General features: G+C 45.9%; 1 protein-coding gene across 1 annotated transcript; it reads left to right on the top strand.

Moving 5' to 3' along the window:
* Window positions 1-565: 565 nt before the first annotated feature.
* Window positions 566-25500, top strand: LAPTM4A (lysosomal protein transmembrane 4 alpha). Its single transcript, XM_083178592.1, has 7 exons — window positions 566-831; window positions 16728-16848; window positions 18360-18436; window positions 20702-20824; window positions 22064-22159; window positions 23611-23709; window positions 24837-25500. Exons 1-7 carry the CDS (start codon window positions 577-579, stop codon window positions 24927-24929), a joined length of 864 nt encoding a protein of 287 aa, XP_083034718.1. The 5' UTR covers window positions 566-576; the 3' UTR covers window positions 24930-25500.
* The last annotated feature ends 90 nt before the right edge of the window (window positions 25501-25590 follow it).

The raw sequence follows: 25590 nt of genomic DNA, 5'->3' as shown, positions 1-25590 counted from the left end.
GCACAATCGCGTCATTTTAGCCCCGCCCCCTCCACAGAGATCCGTGAATTCCCTGCTTTACCCGCATGGGGGCGGGGCTTAGTGATGTCACTCGTAAGCACCGCCCCCTGAGCGGCTGCTGAAACTCTCCTCTCCGGGCTTCTCCCGGAGAGGAGAATCTTAAAGTCGGCAACCCTGCCTTAGCCATGACCCCGTTGACCTTAGCCATGTCGACCTATTTCAGGTGTCAACCTAAGCCCTGTCGACCTTCAGTGGTCAACCTAATGCATGTCAACTTTAATGCAGTCCACCCTATGACCCATACACCTTTTTTTTGATGGTGGGCTTCCAATGTATCCATCCCTACTTCGAGGGTTGCTAGCTGCATATAACTTTCAGTTTCCAAAGTAGACCTCCAAAAAGGTCACATGATCCAGGTCACCCGGCAAATGCAACAAGCAGTTGACCAACTGTCACAATTTCAAATAGCATAATGGTTCTGCACTGCGACTGGCTAGCAGAGTTGTGCTCCATAACTGGATAACAGATAATAATAATATTGTGTAAGGAGCCGGGGACGTTCTTCCCTCATCCAAGATGGCGGCGGGTGTATCATCTCGCGCACCGGACGCCACTTCCGTATGCCCCGCCCCCGCAGCTGTGCGTGTGACGTGCCTGCGCTCGGTGACGGAAGAGAAGGAGACGAGAAGCAGAGAAGGAGAATCGGCTGCGGCGGCAGGGACAGAAGTCACCATGAACCTAAAACGGAGCCGTGACAGGCTGTACAGCACTCGCTGCTGCGGCTGCTGCCATGTCCGCACCGGGACCATCATCCTGGGCACCAAGTACATGGTGAGGGCAGCGGGAGTGGCTGACAGCGTGGGGGGTGGCAGGAGGGGGGTTATGGACGGGGGTCTATTTATCCTTGGCTTCAAGGCAGAAGATTGGGGCTATCAGGTTTATGGAGGATGCAACAAATGGGCAATTCCTGGCATAAGGGGTATGGGAGATGGGTAATGCCTGGCATAAGGGGTACAGGAGATGGGCAATGTCTGGAATAAGGGGTACGGGAGATGAGAAATGACTGGCATAAGGGGTATGGGGGATAGGAAATGACTGGCATAAGTGGTACGGGAAATGACTGGCATATGTGTTGCGGGGGACGGGAAACGACTGGCATATGTGGTGCGGGGGACGGGAAACGACTGGCATATGTGGTGCGGGGGACGGGAAACGACTGGCAAATGTGGTGCGGGGGATGGGAAACGACTGGCATATGTGGTGCGGGGGACGGGAAACGACTGCCATATGTGGTGCGGGGGACGGGAAACGACTGGCATATGTGGTGCGGGGGACGGGAAATGACTGGCATATGTGGTGCGGGGGACGGGAAATGACTGGCATATGTGGTGCGGGGGACGGGTAATGACTGGCATTTGTGGTACGGGGGACCGGAAATGACTGCCATAATATAAGTGGTACAGGAAATTACTGGCATAAGTGGTACGGGGGATGGGAAATGACTGGCAGAAGGGGTACGGGCAATGCCAGGTATGGGAGATGGGAAATGTAAGATATAGGGTTACGGGAGATAAGAACACTGAGGTGTGTTGGGGGGGAGGTTGTGGAATATGGACAATGCTAGGCATGTAGGGGGTGCAGCACATGGGCACCATGAGGTATAGTGGGTGTGGAAGATGGGCACTGACAGTTGTGGGATATACAGGTAGGCTAATTAGCTCCCGACAAACTAAGCCTAAAATGTCTGTGTGTGCGTGTACATGTGATGGTGAATATAGATTGTAAGCTCTTCAAACTTCAAAGTTATATTAAACATTCAAAACACAGCAGACAATATAGTTATTGGGTGAAACACACATTAATTGAGTCCACAACTGCAAAAAAGGGACCACTGCTGTTTGTGCGCTCTGTTGTAATGTCTGTGCGCACACTCTGCGAGTTGTGTGTGCGCACAGCTTAGAGGGAACACTGGCAGGAACTGATGTGAATGTTCAAATATTCCCTTTGAAGCGCTGCGGAAAATGTGTGCGCTATAGCTGGTAATAAATAAATATGGGACGCTGCCACTAGTCTGGAGGTTGCATATTATGGAGGCTGCCTGAGATAAGACACTGCCAGGCATATGAGGGGTGGGGTAGATGGGGCCCTGACAGGTGTGTTGAGTCTGTGCGATGGGACATTGCCAGAGGTGTGGGTGGTGCAGGAGATGTGGAATGGAACACTACTAGGAGCATGGGATATGCAGGAGATGGGTCACTACAAGGTCTGACGTAGATGGTGGTGGTACAAGATAGTGAGGATGCAGACTTTTAAGGATAATACGCTTCATGCTTGGTACAGTGATTGCATAAGGGTGCATATGGTGATGTGGCTGCGAGACTTATGCTAAAACATGTTTAAATTAATTACATTTCTAAAGGTCCATACACACTGGGCGATTTTGCCCAGCATATATGGACAGCGATGATCGTTTTCATTGCTTAGGGGGGAGCCGCTCCTTGCATACACACTGAGCCGCTTTCTCCCTGCCCAGTGCCGACAGCGGGGAGGTGGGGGGGGGGGGGGGGGCTTTGCATAGCACAGAGCATACTCACTGGGCGGCTTTGAGCTGAAAGCTGCTCAAACATGCTGTTTTGAGTGACTTTCAGCTCAAAGTCACCCAGTGTGTATGGGCCTTAAGACAGTTACCCATCTATGTACTCCCCTTCTGCAACTGCAAACTACATGTTTATTTTCCATTGGTCAAAGCCATGCTGTAGGTCATTATCTGTCAGCTGTCTCTTTAGCGCCAACGTTTTCTTCTTTACCTCAGTAACTGATGCAAAACTGGTTCCCTTGAGTACAGATTTGAATTTAAAGACGTCACACAGTACCAGGCCTGACAAGTATGGAGGGTGTTCTAGCACTGCAGTCTGTTTCTCGGCCAAAAACTGCTTCACAAATAGAGTTTTGTGGGCTGATGCATTGTCCCTATGGAGGAGGAAACAATTTTTCCACAATTCTGGCCTCTTGTGATTCTTTCCCACAAAGTTTCTATAACATTTTTGTAGAAATGTTCGGTCACTGTTTCACGGGCTGCCAAAAGAACATCCTTGGCTTTGGATTTGCTTTAACCTGCTCTTGGTGATGATCGTCTTTACCAGTGCATGGACTGTCACTTTATCTCAGGATTGCACTTGAAGATGTTTTATCAAAGAAAATAACTTTATTTAAAAAAAAAAGGGAATCCACTTGACTTGGTTACAAATTGTCTGTACAAATATGCTTTCAATTCTTTCTGCTTAGCAGTCAGAAGCCCTGGAGCATCTAATCAGAAACTTTTGTCATGTTAAAGATCTTTATGCCAAACTTGCTTGGCAGTCTCTATTATTGCTGTTTATAGTTGCTGCTGTCAATCGGTCGTGAAGTCGAGCAACTGTTTTTCCACATTTTTAGACGTGCAAGGCCTTCTGGGACTTTCATCTTCGGCATTATCACACTTGTCACTAAATCTTCTTTTGTTCCGCTCAGACACACGTGCTTGTGACATACAATCTTCCCGTAAGCCTCGGTTAACATCCGTAAAGTTTCGGGGAGCGTTTTGTTTGATTAAAGATTTTTATCAGGTCTTTTTTTTTTTTTTTTTTATTGCTTTTTTAGATCACAAAAAAGTACAAGATTTTAACAAATTTGAACAACGCACAGAAAAAAAACACAACTTCTTCGAACAATCTGTATTAGAGGGGTGACACTAGCTTATTCGTTTTGGGATAGTCCTAGGTCATTGTTCCCCTACTTCTTTGAACTTACACAGTATGGTTTATTTTCGTTATATAATAGCCACATGTCAGATTGTGCTTCATGTGACCTCTACCACAGAATATACAAACAGCAACTCTTAAACCCCTTTTGACATTGCAAAATGCAGGGTCGCACCAGGACTTTGAAACGGTTCAGTCCCGGTGCGATCCTGCGTTTTGGTCTGTTCACATTCCCTCATCGAACCGGCAATATTGCCGATTTGCTGGCATCATCGGGGGCGGGGAGGAAACAGCGCTTATAGCTGGAGCTACTCCAAGCACTTCCTCCTCCATTGGTGTGAACAGAAAACGGGTTGCTCAACCCGATTAACCCGTTCACACCGGCAAGCAACTACGGCAACGAACCAGTAAGAACCCTTCTTTTTTACCGGTTCGCATTGGCGTGTTGCTACCGGTTTGCGTGACCGAGTCAAACCGGTGTGAACCCGGTAATTAGGTGCAATATGAAAGAGGTATTATACTACAGTTACACTGTTTTGTTTTTCCTGATTTCCTACAATTGAAGTCCTGTTCTGTCACCTGCTGATTTTAGCTCTGAAAATAAACACCAGTGACATTATTGTAAGCTTATGGGGAATGAGGGGTCCCAAACAAGGCACCTACCTATCTGGAGACTGTTCTATTTCAAACAAAAGACCCTCTTCGATATATGTCAGTACATCGCGTTCATTTCTTCGGTAGAGAACAATGGCTTTTGATTAGCAATGTCCTATTTCTGGATTAAAAGTTGGATGTTCACTTGTCCTCATTAGACTGTTTGGTACAAGTGCCCCATATCAACCAGTTAGCTTGTATCATAGTGTTGATGCCAGTTATCTGCCTACTTCCACAGTTACATTTGCTGCCACTTACAGCTGTAAATAATTGAATATGGAAGTTTCCTGTGAGCTTACAAAGAGGATCTAGAGCTGAATATGCTTGTGAGGATTAGAGGTTTGCAGTCTGATTACATATGGAGTAACTTAATGTTCCCTCTGACCGTATTTTTTTTTTTCGTAATGTTTTAGCGGCTGCTAGTGGGTTACCAAGTGTATTGCACAGAATTGTGAGTTGTCTTGGGTGAGCGCTGAAAGATTACACCAGTTTTCTAGTCCTGGGCAAAGGGGCATGTATTACCTTTACCATTTTATAGCTTCTTCCATAGTCACCTTTTTACATATAGCTATATCAGCCATCTCTTGGGCAACTGAATATTCATGATCATTAATGAGTGTGGACCTGTCAGGAGCGCGCTCATTGTGCATTTAGTGCATCTCCTGTGATGACATCAAGCCAACAGCTTTCATCTCATTGGCTGTAATTCTCATGAGCTCAGTTACAGGAACTTTTGTTCATTAGCTAATGGGGCCGACACACGTAGTGATTTAGTGGCATTTTCTAAGCGATCTCACTAGATCGTTAAATAAAACTCCCCTACGTTGCTCCGTATGTAGGGGCACAGTGATAGTGCTCCCAGCAATTAATATCCAGCATGCTGGGCAGCACGGATGGCCTTAACTGTGCAGAGTTTGTATATTCTCCCCGTGCTTGCGTGTGTTTCCTCCAGGTACTCCGGTTTCCTCCCACAATCCAAAAATATACTGGTACTGTAGGTTATATGACTCCTAACAAAAATGTACCCTAGAATGTCTGTGTGTGCGTGTACATGTGGTAGGGAATATAGATTGTAAGCTCCACTGGGGCAGGGACTGATGTGAATGTTGAAATATTCTCTGTAAAGCGCTGCGGAATATGTGTGCTCTATATTTATTTACAGTTTCTTATATAGCGCAGCAGATTCCGTTGCGCTGTACAATTGTAGACCGTGATAAAACAAACTGGGTAACAACAGACAGACTTGGAGGTAGGAGGGCCCTGCTGGAAGCTTTCAATCTATATAAGAAACGGTTACTAAATAAATCTAAATATAAATTGAACGAAGACCCACATTGAATCACACCTCTGAGCCGAGCCTGAATGTGATTTATGTTCTCCTGTGTGTGTGTGTGTGTGTGTGTGTGTGGAGGAGTGCCAAGTGTTGGAGAGAAATAAAGTAACAGCCGCCATGTTACAGGTTGTATTTGAAATTGGTAAAGATTGTGTAGTTTACGCTACCCATCCCCTATCTCTCGTGTTAGCAGTTCCTTATTCTCTGCAGCAGAATGAGTGGTCAGTATATTTCCATTTATAACTGGCATATGTCACTTCTATTATTATGTATTGAAACTATCTGTGCCAGTCTTTAGTCTGGAGAAAAGCAACAATGCTCCTGGCCAATGTGTACTTTTCCGTTACTGCTTGGCATTCTGCCGATAGGTAAAGACCCGGAGCAGTCTGGCATTAATAACCCAGTCGTTCATACAAGTAGTAAAAACTGGAGAAGGCATGATTGTGTCCGGGGTTCCTTGCAAGAGGATAGAATAAGTGGAAATGTCACCATTTAATTTTATAAGAAGTCATAATTCTATTTTCTGTGTGTGTGAGATCATTCTCCTCAATAGGCAAAACCCACCTGACCTTGTTCTCTATTTCACTCACTATTTCCCACCTAAAATCTCTTGAGAGCAATAATCCTCCCACTACTCTCTGAAGAGGAGGATTACAGATGATCTCCTCACTACCCAGCGAGTAGAGATAGCCAAGCGCACAGGACACAAGAAACCATTTGTTACACAATGAGCAATCTCGTATGAGATCAATCTCTCGAGATTGCTTTACTAAAAATAGACCGCGTAGCCTGAGCCCCATAGAGATTAGAACAATGTGCTCTTCATTCGTTTACATCCGTTACATTGTTTGGGAACGTACAAGCTGGCAATGGCCGAGTTACCCTACATAAATCAGAAGACAATGGAACAAAGGCCATCACTACTGCGCATTAATATTTACCAAGTTACATTGGCCACCGAGCTACTGTCATAACCTTGTGAAATAACTGACGTCGTGCTCTGTTTCCTCATTCTCCAGAAGTGATGTTTTTGGATTTTCTCCGAAAGTCAGTGACATAGTTGCAGTCTTCTAGTTAACAAAAATGCTCTGTGCATGAAAGCGGAACTGGGCAGTCAATGCTTCGCTCTTAACTGGTATCTGCAGGCTTTTGACCATTGTCTCACTTTATAGCTTGTTATGGTGGTTGGGGGGGGTACTCATTGCTCTGTTTAACAGACCTACAATGACCGTAAGGTAGTCTGAATAGTGTATTTTATGCATCCTATTAGTTTTTGTTTGTAGAAGTGACCTTTGGTGGCCTATGCACATATCTATGGAATATGACAGAATGCATGGTATTCCAGTTATTTCTAGTGTTTTCGATTCGTATAGCACATGCTGTGTTCCCATTCCCGTTTGTCTCTATCATATTGTCCCCGGAGCTATATTCGGTTCACCGCAATTTGCTGTGGGTATGAACATCTCTGGATGCCCACTTACAGCCAGGCTCGGACCTTGGCAGCTGTGTTTTAACTGTATTCATTTAACTGCATTTTGACAGCTCAGGTACTGTCATGAAGATGCTCACTGCCCTCCGGAGGAACCTCCGGGTACATCATCCGGGTTTATATACTTCTGGGAGAATTGACAGGAGTACACTTGCTGGGGTAAATTTACTAAAGGTTCTTTAAAAAAAAAAAAAAAAAGTTGATTTTACCCATAGCAACCAAAACATATTTTGTCTATCCCTTTCTAGGATGCCATAGAGAAATGATAGAGATAATCTGATTGGTTGATATGGGCAACATCTCTTTTAATTTTTAGACCCTTTATGGTGCCCATACACTAGTCAGATATTGCATACAATCCTTCGATTTCGACCGCAACGGTGCAGTAAATCAAAGGATTGTTTGCACATCAAATGTGTCGCCCAACGCGATGCGCGGGCCCGCCGGTCGAATGTCGCGTCGATAGATATTATGTGCTGCACATATTTATCGAATTAATGTGCGATCGCATGTATTTTTAACCACATGCGATCGCTTGCAATGCGGGTGGAGGGAGGGCGGGCGTCATTGTAACAGGCGGCAGGAGGGCTGGCATGCTGCGGTAGTATGAGGCGGATGGCAGAATTTTTTTTTTTTTTTCTTTTTAAAACACTGGGCGGCCGTCTGATTGCCTGAGAGCTTTCTCAGCCAATCAGCGATTACCTGAATGTGAGGCCTCTGATTGGCTGAGAGCTCTCTCAGCCAATGCCAATCAGAGGGTCGCCCAGTGTTTTTATTTACATTTTTTTCAAATTCTGCCACCGGCTCTGCTACACGAACGCCTACCGGCCTTCTTCCAGCACCCAATGGCATGCCACATCGGGTGCTTGGGAAAAAAAGCACTTACGATGCGATTGGACGTCGCATTGCATCCGATCGCACAAGTGTATGGGCACCTTTACTTTTAGTTACCTTTTTAGACCAGCTGAGTTCCAGGAGAGGAATAGAGAGAATGTATATTTTGGGGCCCAGTGCCAACAGCAGGACTATTATACCCCTTTCACACACCCCGCACCTCGGACCCAAGTTATTGCGGGGTTGGTGCAGTGTGAAAGCAGCAAAGCTTATTACCCGGGTCGACCAACCTGGCAATTCGACCTAGGTTATAAGCTTTGGTGCTTTCACACTGCACTTCACTAACCCCGCAATAACTTGGGTCCGAGGTGCGGTGTGTGAAAGGGATATAATAGTTAAACCAAACAAGGTTAAACCTCTGTATAATGGACGACCTGGGTTTAATGTAAAAGCACTAAACCCGGGTTGAATCCAGGATCGAGATCCTGGGTCTGAACCAGCATTGCCATATAAAAGGGGTATAAAATATAGTGTTCACTATAGGATTTTTTTCCAGGCAGGGTGCTGACCACTGGGGAGGGCACACTTAATATTCTAAATGTACATTAGAAACAACAACAAAAAACATACAGTATAAAAAATTGCACAATGCACTAGGATTGAGCCTATTAAACATTGTCATATTCTGCTATGCCCATTACATATTCTGCCATAACACATTATGGCACAAAATGTAATGCCTCTTACGTATTATACCACACACCATAATGCCCATTACACATGATGGTACACAGTGAAAGTTCTCAGCGGCATGTCAACGCGGTGGGGCGCAGCGCACTATGTAGGTGTTTGCAAGTGTAGACTGTGTAGCAATGACCCTACAACGGGATGCATCAAAAAATAATGAAATGCCTCACACTCCAGCCCAATAGTAATATAGAAGCTGGACCAGTATTGATAGCATTGAGCAGCCGGACAGAGGGTATAATCTGAAATATGTGTGTGTTGGTTTTTTGGCAAGGTCCTTTGGCGCTGCTTCTGATGCTTTGCTTTGTAACACTTAGGGGGGTATTCAAACCCCATAACCCCTGGTCACCTCACCCCTTTGCCAACCAAGCACCTCACCCTCTCTATCGGTTCCCCTGTTGCCTCACCCACTCTCCCTCCATCACCTTACTCATTCGCCCCCTGGTACCATCATGTATCACCTCACCCCCGTCACCTTCCCTCTCTCATCTCACCTTTCCCCCACCCTGTCTTTCCTCTTTATCGCTCTCTTCCTATACCCTTGTCTCTCTCCTGTGCTCTCCGACTGTCATCCTCCCTCCCCTGCGGCCCCCAGTCTCCTTACTCTCTTCTGCCTGCTCCCTCGCTTTCTCTCAACTATTCACTCACTACCTCTCACCTCTCTCTGCCCCTACTTCCCCTCTTTTTCCTCCCTCTTCCTGACATTCTCTCCCCGTCTCCCCTAGCAGCAGGAAACTAGCTCAAAAGTATATGTGATGGGACCCAGGAACAGCGGAGAAGCACCCCAACCTTATAAAGTCACACTTTTCAACTGACCGCGATCAATGGACCCCACCTCACCACACCACACCCCACCCTCTTTTGCCACACATCACCTTACTCCCTATCACACCCCATAACCTCACCCAGTTACTCTCTTCAGTCACCTCAACCCTTCTCAGGGGGTGCAGGACCTGTAATGGCGGCTATGTAGAGAACAGGGCTCCCGGCAAAGGACAATTGGCGGTGTGACCTCTGATCATTCCCTGAAGCCTCCCTGTGTATTGGTTCCCCAGCAGCACAGAGTATATCAGGATTTAAGTAATGTGTTAGTCAGGACAGGGCTGCATGCATGGGGCAGGGACATGATTGTGGAAGCAGTAGGGAGCCACAGACAGAGTTCTCTATGGGCCCATTTTTCATCGATCACTTGTTCACTGGAAACGCTCGCCATCTCCTGACAGATCAGCGACAGCGCGGGCAGTGGTGGCCAACCACCACTCTCCCCCTGCTGCTTTTTTTGTGGGTGATGTACATGGTATGTTTTGTACCATGCGAGGCGATGAGCTCTCCTGAGCATTGCATGGTACATAAACTATGTGCAGCACATTCTTTCTGAACTAGATCAAAGCGCTTGCTGTTGTAGCACGTCGCACGCGTTTAGAACTAAATGTAATGCGATGTAAATAACGATGTACGGTGCACATCCCACCCTGTATGGGAACCCTTAAGCTTGTCTGGCTCCTACACTTTTGCCCTGGCTCCTAGATTTAAAAAAAATTGCCAAGCCCTGATATAAAGGCGTTTCCGGGAGCGGTCCCATAAGGTTTGTACTTCAAGGAATCACCAGAGCAGGTGGAACTGGCGTGGCAGTTCTAATAGCGCATGTGGTTTGTCCCAGGGCAAATCGCCTAACCAGGATCCCAATACTCCGGTCCTCTGCTGAACCGGGATGCGGTCATTTGGTCTACAGCATGATGGTCGACAGTCATTAGGTCGACATGGGAAAGGGTTGACATGGTTCTAGGTCGACAGGTCATTAGTTTGACAGTGTTTAGACAAGTGAAAAACCCCATGTTGACCTTTTGACTGTCGACCTAGACATTGTCGAACTAATGACCTTTCAACCTATAGCCATGTCGACCCAATGGTGCCGAACAGTTTCGGGACTCCGCTCTGCGGACCAATGCGTTTCAACTCTTTCTGAGTCTTTTCTCAAGAACCAAATGTCAGATGGTATCTGGCCGGCAGCTGCGGCTATTTATACCTGTTCAAATCCACTCCTGAGTGCCAGCTGGTGTGTAGAACTTTCGGACTACCATTCCCAGGATCCCCTTCACCGGAAGTCGCATGTGTATACAAAGTTATCAGTAGCGCTGCGTCACTTTCGGTATCGGCGTCACCGTCCCGCTGTGCATTGTGTCCATATTGCTGTGGTAACTGATAGTTTAGCATGGACCAGGGGCGGATTGGTAAAGCGATCTGGCCCGGGAATAATCTGTAAGCAGCCTTGTTCCCAGGGGGTTGGGGAGGGTGGGCCGCCACTGCCGGGGGGTGGGAGGGAGACACTACTCACCGATGCCGAGTCCTGCCATAGGAGCTGTCCCGGCCAGCTCCAGGTCCCCGCTGATGCAGGAGTCGGCCGCAGCATAGCCGCATAGGATGACGCCAGCACCGGCCCTGATAGCAGGGTCGGCGGCCCGGCCAGGTGGCAATCTGGACCGGCCCACCGGGATATGGCCAATCCGCCCCTGGCATGGACACTCAGCCCCATGCTTAGTTTTCTATCGGTGCATATTTTGTGCTGCTGAAAATTTTAAAGAAAACGAATGTCATACTTTGGGCAAGAAAGCGCCAGTGCCTAAATATAATGTACATCTAATGCTCACAAAATAGAAATGTGTATATAAAAATGTCCTTAAAAAAAAAAAAAAAATATATATATATATATATATATATATATATATATATAAAAACACTCTCTATTATATCCTACTATATATAAAACAATGATACCCTAATATAAATATTTGTTTAAAGGTTTGCCTAGAAAATAGCTTAAAATTGCCCCGTGTGTATACCCCTTAAGACAGTACAGCAATTTAAACACATGTATGGTGCCAATGCACAAGGCTGATTGAGTGAGATTCGCTTCGTTTTCCCTTGAAGCTCCTCGTGTAATCGCAACTGAAGTGCTGTTATCTTCATTTGATGTGCATACAATCATGCGATAAATCACATGCACCATGTGACCTGGAATCGGGTGATGTAATGAGGGCTGGGGTTATATAAACTGACTGGTCGCACATCGCATTGCGATAAATAACACGTGTAGAAAAACCAAATGTGATCGCACATGTGATGCGATAAATATTAAGCAAAGCATATAATATCTTGAGATGCGAGATTCGACCAGTGTGCCACACATCGCATTGGTCGGGGGGGGCACATTCGATGTGCCTACAATCATGCGCTTTATTGCACCAATGCGGTATAAATCGTCTGCAATATCGCCCTAGTGTATGGGCACCATAAGGATAGACAAAAGGATATACTTGCAAAGATCTTAAGGTGCGTACACACTGGGCATATTTGCCCATAAGCAATGTTATCAAACTCGCTGGCCGTTAATTCGTGTGTATGCACTGAGCGATTTTTCACCCGTCCCAGGGATTTTCTCACTGGGGGGGTGAACTGCTTTCCATAGTATGAGACAATGGAAAGTGGTTCACTCGGGCCAGTACTATCAGCCGACAGCCAGGAATTACAGCCCTGTATTTGGGCATTTGATTCATGAGATTATCTTCATTTTATTGGGAGCGGTCTTATTCGATAAATGTTATATATTTTCATACAACAGAGTTGTGTTTTATCCATGTCGGCTCCGTGTTAGTAATAGTTAGTATGTAGTTGCTGTTAGACTTGTACAAATTACTCACACGCAACTTTACAAATACAGCAGCAAACAAATGGCTTCTGTGTTGTCAGTTATGTATCTGTTCACCATTGTTTTGTAAGTGAATCTTCTGGAGTGTAACGCCTGTACACCCACGTGCATCCTGTCACTGGGCCAAGCTGCGCTGTCACCAATAGGGAGTCTGGGCCTACGCTGTGCAAATACTTCTCAGCAGCTGATTTCTTATCTAGTACAAGGATGTTTTTCTTTTTAAAGAAGCCACGTCTCTGATATTCACAGGAAAGTACAGTACATTACTAGTATCTTTATGACCATTACCTTTTACCTGGTTCACACTATTCGGACGGGGTTTCTCAAAACAACACCAAAAAATCAAAACAGAACCTCTTAGGCGCTCCTGTTCTTGAATATCATAGGATTCTCTCTCCCAAGTATAATGGAGATGATGTGGAAGGAAGAGAAAAAAGGTTCATAAACGTGCTTCACTATTGCACTTTCTCCCCTTTAATATACAATAAAATACATAATCCACTGATAAAACATGACATCAACAATATCACAATAAAACACACAAATAAAGTGCTATGTGCAGTCCCGGTGTAGTTCAGGGCAGGACACGAACTACACCGGGACTGCACATAGCACTTTATTTGTGTGTTTTATTGTGATATTGTTGATGTCATGTTTTATCAGTGGATTATGTATTTTATTGTGTATATTAAAGGGGAGAAAGGTTCATAAACGTGCTTCACTATTGCACTTTTTTCTCTTCCTTCCACATCATCTCCATTATACTTGGGAGAGCGAATTCTATGATATTCAAGAACAGGAGCGCCTAAGAGGTTCTGTTTTGATTTTTTGGTGTTAAGGTGAAGGGTTTGTTGAGGAGACCCATAGAAACGATTACCACTCGGCTGCTTCTTTATTTGCGCCACGTGACCAAGACACTCATTTGTATTACCAAGGGGTTTCTCAAAAAGCTGTTGAGTTGGGTATGTGGTACTCTTATACCCCTTTCACACCAGCCTGAATTCCCGGGTTGGCCCCCGGGAATAACCCGCGACTAGCACTGGTGTGCAAGGTTGCCGGGTCAAATTCCCGGGAAAACTTACCAGGAAGATAGCAAGGTTGCTCCTGGGACCTGCCCAGTATACAGGCTGGTGGTGAAAAGGTACTTACCCGGCATCCCGGCTTGCTTCCAGCTGCGGGTGGCGGCATCCGTATTAGGCAGCAGCGTCCAGGCCCAGACTGCGGGGATCCGGGCAGCGGCAGCTGGGTGCTTGTAACGGTATTTGCCGGGTAGCGGGGCGGGAAGCTGCTGAATTTGAAAAAGCTGGCTGGATGCTCTCGGCCAATCAACGTCCGGTCAGTCTTTTCAAAATGTTTTCAAATTCCCCCGCCCCACTGCCCGGAAAATAGCTACTGTGATTTGTTTTTCTATTTTTAAGCTGTGTAGTCATTAGTTTGTTGCTACAAAATAACAGGTGCGCATTGCTGTCACATCCTGGCGAACCGGTTGTCGGTCAATGTACCTTCTTTGTGTTACTTTTCAAAATGTATAACCTGGAGCTTGATCAAGCCAGAGACGTGCTTATAAAGAGGAGAGGGAAGACACTGTAGCATATCACCCAACATGACCCATTCCAGTAGAGCATGAAACCTCTAGATAAAATTAACCTAAAATAATCATCCGGGAAACTGCCTCACTTCTGTCCTCCAAACAGCTGAGGAGAGGACTGGGACACCTATGCTCTCCCTACTCAGTCACCTTTTAAACTGCAATTAGGTTTTATTGAACCCCTGTGAAGGTCACGCTGCAGACGTACACTCTACCATGTCTGTGACCACTGCATAGAAGCAGTCACTTGACTATGACCAGCTGAGTCCGCGGGCCTAATTCAGACTTTATCGCAAAGCACATTTTTTAGAAAATGGACAAAACATGCTGCGCTACAGGTGGGGGCAAATGTAGCATTATTTTATTTATTAGCAGTTGCTTATATAGCGCAGCATATTCCGTTGCGCTTTACAATAGGAGACAGTGATACAACAAAATGGGTATTTACAGACCGTCAAAGGTATAAGGGCCCTGCTCGCAAGCTTACAATCTATAGACCTGTGCAGGGAGAGTTGCGCCGTGCACCAGCACATGTGGTGTAGACCAAGCAGGGAGTGTAGCCTTGGGCAAATGTACCACACTTGGTAACCGAGCCTGTGTGAGGCCTTACACCCACAGTTATGTATGAGACTATACTTGCCATACAGTAGAAGCCTCTTCCTGGGTCTTTACAGAGTACTGGAGACTGCTGTTTTATGTGGTTTCATCTTTTTTTCACTGAATGGCTCCAGGGCTCTTAGTGTCGGTAATGAATGCGCTGCAGGGCTCTCTCAACACCGAGGCTGGCTGTACCTCTGGATAAGTATGTTGATCGGTTCCTGGCTCCAGCCACGGACTCGTACATTGACAAAATAGCCTTGCACTTTGACACTGACTACTGACTAGTGTAGTGTTAACATTGGGATGATGGATGTTCTGTGCAGTGTCAGTTGTGTCATTGCGGGCACTCTGTGCTATACGGTTGCATGTGCTCTCTGCATACCTATATAGTGTTCATTCTAGCACCCACCATCTTTGAAAACCCATGCAGTTCCTGTTCCTTGCCTGGGGTGTCGCTGTCTGCTGTGATGATTGTAGCACAGGTCTGGTTTGCATATCAGTGCTGATATACAGACCACACTGCTAGAAGCATTACAGCAGACAGCGACACCCCAGGCAGGGAAGAGGAACTGCATGTGTTTTCAAAGATGGCGGGTGCTAGAATGAACACCTACTATAGAAAAACTAAATGTAGGCCAAACCCCCGTTCCTCTCCCCGGGATACTCTTCTCTGTACTGTTGGAGTTATACTTATATTGTGTGTTCAATTGACAAGTCTAGGTTCTCTCTCTGCTTGGCCATCACTATACATCATGCCACAGACCTGGAATAGCCTATTACAGTGGCTATTGGCAACTCAAAGTGGATGCCATCAGTCTGAAGTGGTGTTGATGGCAAAATTAGGCTAAGGCCCTGTTCCCAAACACAGAGGAGAAGGTCCCGAGGGGAGGGATCCCATAATTTAGGTGACCGAGCTAATCAAAGTGTTCAGTATAAATAACATGGTTCTCATTGTGGAGTTCCTGATTCTCTCCCTTATTGTATATTTCCTTCCCTGGCATATAATACGCAGCTGGTCACCGAGTGCAGCTGTCTGTAGGGAATACAGCCTGGTGTTATAGAAGCATGGCTAATATAGTCATTGTAGGAAACCCCCTGCCGGATCTCATTTCTGCTGCTGCAGGGGGCGCTGTAATAGCAGCGTCCAGTATACTGTAACCTCATGATTAGACAGTAACCCCCTTATAGCAACACACCGTATCTAAAGAGGGGTGTTAGTTACACCAGGGCCTATGGCATGTGAGATAAACGTGTGGGTTATTTTGTTTTGCTTCTATGGAACTAGTTTTCACCTGGATTCCCAGCAGTTCCTGTAACTGATAAAGAGATTGCAGTGGGGACATCTTATCTGGCAATAAGTTCCCCAGAGCATTCGGAGAGCCAGACAAGGGTACCCTGTAATTAAAGGCGCCCACACACTAGAAAGATCTGCAATCTTAAGATGTGCGGATAAATTTGCCTTGGAATCATTTTGTCCGTCCTGGACAAAAGATTTCAGGCAAATGCACATTTTCACCAAACCTTTATCTTAATATCTCATGTGCGTTCCTATTGATCTTCTGCTCATTCATACAGCATGTAAGATCAGAAGATTTAGCAAAAGATCCGAGGGAGGGTGCACCCGATCGAGATTGTACGATTTCCTGTAAAAATCGGTCAATCGGCAACAAAAAAATCATTTTAGTGTGTGGGCACCTTTTACTGCTGCTAAGGAGGGGAATACCACACGAAAGGATAACTTCTTAATGTGTTATAAGAGATTTTAGGTAAGTTGCACCAATTGACAGACACTACTCCTATGCAGGAACCCCAAGTTCAGGGCATGATCAATAATCCCATCCAGATGAAGGGGTGTGGTCCCATAACATGCTGGGTGTCTTCCCTGTATATCATACGTAGCCTGCTACTACACTTTAGCAGACAACCATGGTGCCGTCTGGTTTCTCTCACATACTTTGTGAAGCGGATGAGTCATTGTCCTGTGCCTATCCCATCGGACGTACTGTATAACCTCATTTATTTATTTCTCTCCCCAGGTGATGAACTTACTGATGGGCATTCTGCTGACAGTGAAAGTCACTCATCCTGACACCGTGCCGACAGTTGATATCCAGTATGAAGTTATTGGGAACTACTATGCATCAGAGAGAGTGGCTGGTAAGGTGGTGGTATTACCTAGCGGCATCGGTACTGCATTGAGAAGTCTGTGTTGCGCAGCGGATTTAGTGGGAGGCTAGCACCGCCCAGCGACCAATTACCAATAATCGCATGTGCAATGCATTCTGCAGTATGCAATTATACCACACAGGTGTATTCATCTGCAATAATTAGCCTGTCCCTGTGATTTGTTCACTCCAGTGTCAAGACCCTTGTACATGCGTAGTTTTCTGACCACATATATACACGGCGGCCATTGAAGGGGAGAACTCTCTTTCCATAGCTTTTGAGAATTGTAATCCGTAGGCGAATGCCATCTTCAGGTGGCATTAGCCAATCTTTCTGGAGCTCGGTAAATCTGACTGCAACTGCTCTCAACCCGTTTCCGGTGTAATGCATGCGGAAGTAGGAAAGCGGCAGTAAAGTGGTAGCAAATCACAAACTTGTAGTCCACATATGGGCAACACTGCCCATAATGATGTCAGTTTGGTTAGGACTGAAATGCTTATCATTGTATAGAGCTAAAATCCAAGTTTGTCCATCAGACACTACATGTTCAGAATGTGCCAGAAGTTATAGAAGCATTTGTATCATCTCGATTAGATTACTGCAATGCCCTGTAACTTGGTCTGCCAGCAAAAGAACTACACCGATTACAGCTGGTACAGAACACAGCTGCCAGGCTGTTAACCAACCAGTCCCATTCTAGCCACATTACTCCCATTCTCTAATCCCTTCACTGGCTGCCTATAAAATGGTGAATTCTTTCCAAGATCAACTTACTGAGTTTCAATGCCCTGCATGACCAAGGCCGGAGGTACTTGGAGCAGCTTCTGATTCCATACTGTCCCACCCGATTACTGCGACCTGTAGGTCTGAAGTACTTAGAAGCAGTACCTAGAATCTCCCGTAATTGATCTGGTGGTCGAGCGTTTAGCCATTCAGCTCTGACTCTATGGAACTCACTTCCCCGCACAGTACGCGAGGCCCCCACTCTAGAATCCTTCAAAAAACAAACTCAAGTCTTTCCTGTTTACTCAACCATTTCCATAATTCCTTTAAAGTATAGTTTATGAAAAGCTTTTTCTTAACTTTATTGTTCCTGTACTGTATTACATTTGTTCTATCTGTTAAGCGCCTTGAGTCCTATTGGAAAAAGAGAGCACTATATCAATAAAATGATTATGTTGGGCTGGTAAATTGGAATGAATGGGATGCCTGCTGTCAGTAAAAGGTAACAAGTCAGTTAACAGCCTGCAGCATTTGTAACATTAGCATGCATGAATAGAGACCTCTTGCATCACTTTGTAAAGTCACTGTATTATTGGTAAGATTCCCGGTGATGACTGGCAGCACGAATCAGCTGCAGGTGGAAGCAAGTCATAGCGAAACCCCTCTGCATCGGCCTTCTGTGTTCCAGGCAGATATGTGATACTGATACTTCTTGATGCCTTGGGAAGTGATCTGAAGCAGAACTAATGTTTGTTAAAGGTCCTGATTCTATTTTACAGAGAACGCCTGCGTCCTGTTTGCCATCTCCCTGCTAATGTTCACCATGAGTGCAATGATGGTGTATGGAGCAATCACGGTGAGTATAGCACAGCCACTAAAACAAACAATAAATATAATTCAAGGAAGGACAGGGTGTTATCTGTGTCCATGTGACTAGCAGGATTCTTCACAACCATTGGCATTCAGTAGCCATTGCACAGCAGTGAGTGTCGCTTGGAGCAAGGGGCAGGAACACCTCACTAAGGCTGGGACCAGTAATGTCTGACAGCCAGGTGTTCTAAAGGAACTCAGTCCAGTAATGGGTGAGTCGCTGTTTCATAAGGCCCCCATACACTGCAATTTAGGCACAATTTCACCCAATTCGGATGAATCTGGATGTGAAATCGTCCCAAATTGCACATGTAGACGCCCTGTCCAACCCTATGTGCGGTCCCGTGCACATCGGATCGGAGTCGGGAGGTCGGATGGGCTGCACAGAAGATTTTCTAAATCTTCTGTGCAGCCCGGAGCTGGGCGTGGGATGCCGGCAACCAGAGAGCCGGACAGAAGGGGCGGCGGAGGGAGCCGGGCAGGGGAAGCTGCTGCCGGGCAGCGCCAGTGGGCGCACTTAAAAAAAAAAGCCATACAAATGAATGGGAAGCCACAAAGCCAATCTGAGCCTTGCGAGCGGTGCGTGGAGAGGGGCATGCAGTGCCCGCCTTTAGCATATGTGAACACCCAGTATTTCATGGACGTTCCCATGAAAACGCTGGGCGTACACATGCTAATGCGTCCGTGACGCATGTGCAGGGGGGCGGACAACTAGCATAACCGGATGCCAGCTGCCCGCCCCTTTCCCTGGATTTCTACACGCATATGTACGAGTGGTCTGTACCACCCTTACATATGTGTTGGTGAACATCAAAAGATGGGGGAGGTTCCCACTGGCACGCAAATAGATGTGCATGTAAAACATCTATTCGGAAGCCTTTCAGAATGGGTGGCGCCGGCTAACCATTCGCAAGGCGGGGTTATGGTGACTCGCAAGGATGCAAATTCGCGTCCGAGTGAATCATCCAGAATAAGCGCCATAGTCTCACTCTGTGGACACATTATTGGGCATTTATACAATACACATATCCAATCAGCCAATTGTGTCAAAGGAACTCTATGTATAGATAAATGCAGACATGGTCTAAAAGGCTCAGTTGTTGTTGTTTAGAGCAAACTCTAGAATGGGGGTGAAATGTGATTGACATCCCTTTGGCCATGAAATAAATGACCCGTGGCACCAGGAGAGGTGACTGTACTCCTATAACTTCGTAACCACATTTCTGAAATCACAGCACTGGGCTATGGAAGCGCACTGTGTTTCGCTCCAGACTGCTTCGCGGGTCCCAGGCTCTTCGAGTTGAAAAATGCTCAGCAGTTGAAAGATGTTGCTTAATCCGACAAATCTCTAATTCTTACGCACCATGGAGAGGGGAGGGTTAGATTTGCCATAGCGTGAATCCATCCTACCAAGGGTGTGACATGGTGCAAAAGGTTTTTGTTGGTTCATATTAGGCACTTTGATGCCAATGAAGTATTATTTTAAATGCAATAGTCTACCTGTATATTGCTGGTGAGCATGTGCATCGTCCCTTTTATGGACAGTCTACCCATCTGCTAATGGCTACTTCCAGTAGGTATAAGGCACCGTGTCACGCAGCACATGTCCTCTCATGCTAGGGACAATGAGCTATGTGTACTCCAGCTGCCTCCACAGACACCATACCTCTACTACAGTCCAGCACCTCTGAGATGTGATTGGATGGGAGATTCATAGCAACTGACATTTCTACAGTAACTGTGATGTCACCAATTACCAGAGATTCAGGAATGGTTCCACGTCCCAGTGATCTCAGGCTGATCTAGCGACAATGGAGATTCTACCCAGTGGGGCAGATGTATGAAGCAGTGATAAGGGAGGAGAAGTGAGCCAGTGGCAACCAATCGGCACTGAATAACCTCTAGAATTTGCTTAGTCGAAAATGATATCGAGCAGCTGGTTGGTTGCCATGGGCCACTTCTCTACTGGCTCACTTCTCCATTATCACTGCTTCATACATCTGCCCCATCGTGTGAGAGATGCAGTAGCTGCTCTGTGTATATTTAATACTATATTCATGTAGCCACTGTCAGTAGCAAACCTTTATAATGTGGCAGTGACTGTTGTCTTCACCTCATTACAATAATCCTTTGACACCATCGCGCAAATGTATTTAAATGATTGGGATCTTCTTATTGGGAATACTGTCACCGACGTGCCGTGCGCTGATGTTACTATACGGCTAACCCGCGTGTTCTGTTCTCTCCATAGCACCGAGGGGGCTGGCTGATCCCATTCCTCTGTTACCAGCTGTTTGACTTTGCCCTGACTTGCCTTCTTGCCATCAGCTCCATCACTTACCTGCCAGGAATTAAGGATTACTTAGAGCAGCTGGTAAGTTATTCATGGTGAAATGTTGTATTGGACTGTTACAGTGTGTAATGATCCTTCCTGCATGAGAGAAAGCTATACCATATAATACAACAGTATAGGACGGGTGTCTTATCATCCAGACAGCCACACGGGACATTATTATATGGGGTTTTAAGGCTGATTTTGGCAGTTTTTCATCCGATTCTGATGGATGGGTCCGAGAGATATCGGATGAAAAGTGTCAAAATCGCATGTGTCTTACATCGGGTCCGATCTGATGCGCGGCCCCATGAGCATCGGATCGTAGCCTGAAGATCGGAAGGGGTGCGCTATAGATATGTCAGATCGCCAAGCCTCTAGCAGGCTTGGCTGGGATCACAAAGAATACATCGTATACAGAGGGTCGGGTCCGCATACGATGCATCGATGGAGTCCTGCCGTCCGGGAAGCTGCCGTTCAGTTCAAAGGAAATCACTTGCGACTCCTCACCTCAGAGAAGTCACACTAGTGTATGGGCACCGTAAGATCCACTCTGGCAAATCTAGCTATAGCCCTGTACCCTCCTGATGGATATAAACCTAGCTACTTTGTGTTATTCGTAATACATACGTCATTGACTGACAACATAACAGTTGTGTGAAGCTCTAGTTATACCACTCATAAAGGACTTCAGTCTATAAAGTGCCAACTGTGCCGAAATTGGTGCAAGGAGTTGGGTCATCGTCTTCCGGACAGTATTGGGAGAGCTCAAGAGAACTTGGGAGCACAGCAGAAATACTGTGTTATCCCGCTGCAAACTATTACACTGGGGTTATGGATTATGTAGCGCAACCTTATTACACAGTGCTGAACAGAGGAGGTATCTCACCTACCGATCAGTATCTGACATAAGCATCCAGCTTTATTTTTGAAGACCTAGTGGGTTGGTTGCTATGTGTTACGCCAATTTTCATAGGTTTCCCACTAGGACTGAGATATGTGCATCAGCTGCTCTGTATCATTTAATATTATGCAAATTATAGATGTTACTTCAGTGCTGATTGGTTGCCATGGGCCACTTCTCCCTTATCACTGCTTCATACATCTACCCCACAGAGCGCTTCGGTTGTCCTAGTGGTTTATGGTCTTTAACATTCTAAAGGAAGTGTAGGCCAATAAACTCATTTAGAAATCTGCTTTCTGCTTGACATAAAACTCCTCAGAAACTGGAATTACCGTGCAGAATTGTAGGTATAATATTCTCATGTTTTCCTCTCCCAGCCCGAGTTCCCCTATAAAGATGACCTGCTCGCCATGGACTCCAGCTGCCTTCTGTTTATTGTACTGTTTGTGGGCACATTCATCATCATCCTCAAGGTAAGGGATTCACGTGATCTGCATTGATGGAGGAACTAGCCAGTAGCTTGTCCCCCATGCTAAACATCTGTTTCCTTGTTTGTAATGCCATGCTGCGTGCAGCAATGTGCCGGTTGTGTGGCTGGATTTATTGTCTCATACAGGCGCGTACGGATGGGCAACGTCCGACAATAAACGCCGGTAGTTATGTTTTCTAACAACATGTAGCTGGTGTTCTATTCTCTTTATAAGGTTGTGTATTATGTAATGCTAGAATCGCTTTTACTGCACTTCCCTGACAGGTCTCACCCACTCTTGAGGCACGAGTCCTTTCCCAGGTTTGTGTCGCTGGAGTCTGGTGTATGAGGCTGCTTGTCACAGGACAGTGGGGCAGATGTATTTAGCCTGGAGAAGAGATAAAATCGAAGGTGAGAACGCAGCAGCCAATCAGCTCCTAACTAGAATATTCCAAACTCAGTCTGTAACGTGACAGTTGGGAGTTGATTGGCTGGTGCGTTCTGATCTTTGATTTTCTCCTTTCCCAAGGCTTAATACATCTGCCCCAGTGTCTGTTTTGGGAGCAGTCAGGTGGAAAGTAAGGAACCATAGACTAAATGTCAGTGGAAGGAGCGGGGTCTCCAAACAGCACAGCACAGTGTAGTGATGTGAAGCTCAAATGGCAGCAGGAGAAATCTATATGAACAGAATCCATGTTCTCAGGTATCAGGGTGCTGTGGAAGTCACAATGAAGGCACAGCGCACCTAGATTATGGAGTATATTCAATGTCTAATGGCGAGCTATGACAGCGAGCAGTGCCGGTAGCTTGCCGTTATAGCTCAGGGGTCAGTATTCAACTGACCCCCCTTCACTCGCTGTTTCCAACTCGCCTGCTCCCTGGCGCAAGGTGAAAACGGCGAGTGCCGGTGTCAAAATGGCAAGGCTCGCTGCTATATGCAGTGTGCTCGCTGCATTTCCCAGAACATAGAATACGGCGAGAGGCTTTTCCTCCCCAAAAAGCCATCCTCTCCGTACAAACCCCCCTCGCCGTCCCCATTGAATATACCCCTAAGTACAAGGAACTTACTGAATATAAAATACTTCTGGTTTATTTCTGCATTCTGAGGAATGCACACAGTTGTTTGGTCAGATTCCTTTATAAGGTGTCATTGTATAATACAGAGGGGAATACAAATCATTTACTTACAGTAATATACACTAAAAGCTCCTGACTACTGCACTGCACTACCCAAAAGGATCTCATTAAGTTGGTTATAGCACAAAACAATCAAATACATGGATCTGTAGGACGGTGATAACAGAACCTGGCTTAGTACAGTTTATTTTAGAGTGTAGCACATGAATGACGTGTGTCCGGAGGCATCGCAACCCTGCGTATAGTGTGTACAAATCTTGCTGCGTTCCACCACTGCATAATAACTGTGTAATATCTGTGTCCTCTGTCCCTATTCAGGCCTACCTGATCAATTGTGTGTGGAACTGCTATAAGTACATCGGCAACAGAAATCTGCCAGAGATTGCTGTGTACCCAGCGTTTGAAACCCCTCCACAGGTAACAACATAGGACTTGTATTAAACAGTAGGTTATAAGGCTCCTTGAGAAAATATGAGTATTTGCTGTATTTTCACAGCACCCCTGGGCGAATAGTTTTCTTATTGAGACATCCAGAAAAGATTAGAAATAATTTACGGTTCTTGTTTCAACAAATCCACCATTCCCAAAAAGTAAAAAGTCTTATCTGGTTACCGGTCAATAATATTTATGGGCAACTCCTGTCTTTCAAACAAGGGTGTCCCTATTTCTCCAGGTGCCAGCGTTTGGGAGATACGAAGACCAAATGTTTTTTAAAAAAAGAAACAAAATGTGAAGTTTGCTCAAATACAGGCTTACGCCACTGCTCTGGAACCGCCATTCTGAATAAAGGCCCCCATACACCAGAACGATATTGTACCCAAGCGTACAATCTCGAGGGGTCGTACGACGGATTGTATTCACGCGATCGTACAATGGCGCAGTCCTGCAGGTGAAGTGCCTGGTCCTCTAATCAGATGTGCTGCACGTCGTGATTGGGAGCAGATCTCCCTGCTTTAAAGCACATGCAATTGGTCGTTCGAGTGCTCATACGGCCCGTGGCAGTTTAGGTACATACAATCGATTGTGAGACGACCGGTCGTTTGCGGCAGCCAAATCTTCTGACTGTTTTTAAACACAGTGTAATCACGATGTGCACACAATCCACCAATTAATGAGCCTGGGACTGCCGAGGACTTGAAGGGAAATCTTGACACAATCATGATTGGGCGCAGGTCGTCCTTTAGTATGGCCAGCATAAGGTAGCAGGAGGCACTTCGCTGTGGGTTTTATAGTACAGTGTTTATGATGAGCCCATCGGGTGTGGTATAGGGTTCCGACAGTCATCAGCTCGACGTCGGGATCCCGAGTGGCCGGACTCAGACAGCATGGCGAGCGCACACAGACTAGCGATACTGTATCTGGGCTATTGGATAACTAACTGAATTCTGTTGTGCTTCATTGATCATGTTAATGGTGTCCCGTCCTATTCAGCCTGGTCTCCGAGTGTGTATAGCTGTGGCCACAATCCGAGATCAGGCGTTTGGACTGAGTAGGAGATTGGCCTGAGATACGACTGTTGCATTAACTCTGCGTCCCTCTTGCAGTACATCCTGCCCACATACGAGATGGCCATCAAGATGCCAGAGAAGGAGAAGGACCCTCCGCCGCCTTACCTCCCAGCCGACAAGGATGTATAACCTCTTCATCTCCGGTTTCATCCTGCTGTTCCCATGGTCCCTGCAGAATAACACACACTCTAAATACAAAGTCATTTATTTTTATGTAACCTGATGCTTGTATTGCCTTAACCTTAAAATAAGGATGTCTTACACTTTTTTGACAATCTTACTGATTAAAGTTTACGGGGGTAGTGGATGCGGGGAAATAAAATGATTTAAGTGGTACTTTTTTTTTGTTTTTTTAAAGATTTTATCTTTTTTTGCTTATTGTGCCCTCTGTCGTCTCATGCCTTAGCTCGATCACTTGCGGAGAGAGGCGCGTGCTGCAGAAAATGCATTGCTGATCCGCCCAACAATGGTGGCACGACAGAAAACTTGGCATCGGTAAAATTAAAATAGAGGGTGAAAAAAAAAAAAAGTTTAGTTTCAATGTTTTTGATATTTTACAGCATGCCGGCATCATAAATGATTACATATGCAAAACTATTTAGGACTTGCGTGTGGTCACTGAAGCATGTCTCTAACCTTTTGTGTATCCCACCTTTTACCTGTGAGGAGATCATGCTTTAATAAATCTTTCTAGAAAATGTTTGGGAAGTGGAATTTGTCTTTGGTTTGGGGGAGAGTCAAGTCTATGTACTTTCATTCATGTCTGAGCAAGGTGGTCCCTCATAGGAAT

This window comes from Crinia signifera, chromosome 3, assembly GCF_055691185.1.
Source record: "Crinia signifera chromosome 3, ASM5569118v1, whole genome shotgun sequence".
NCBI classification, from domain to species: Eukaryota; Metazoa; Chordata; class Amphibia; order Anura; family Myobatrachidae; genus Crinia; species Crinia signifera.
Note: the sequence above shows the minus strand (reverse complement) of the source record. Positions and strands in the feature narration are given on the sequence as shown.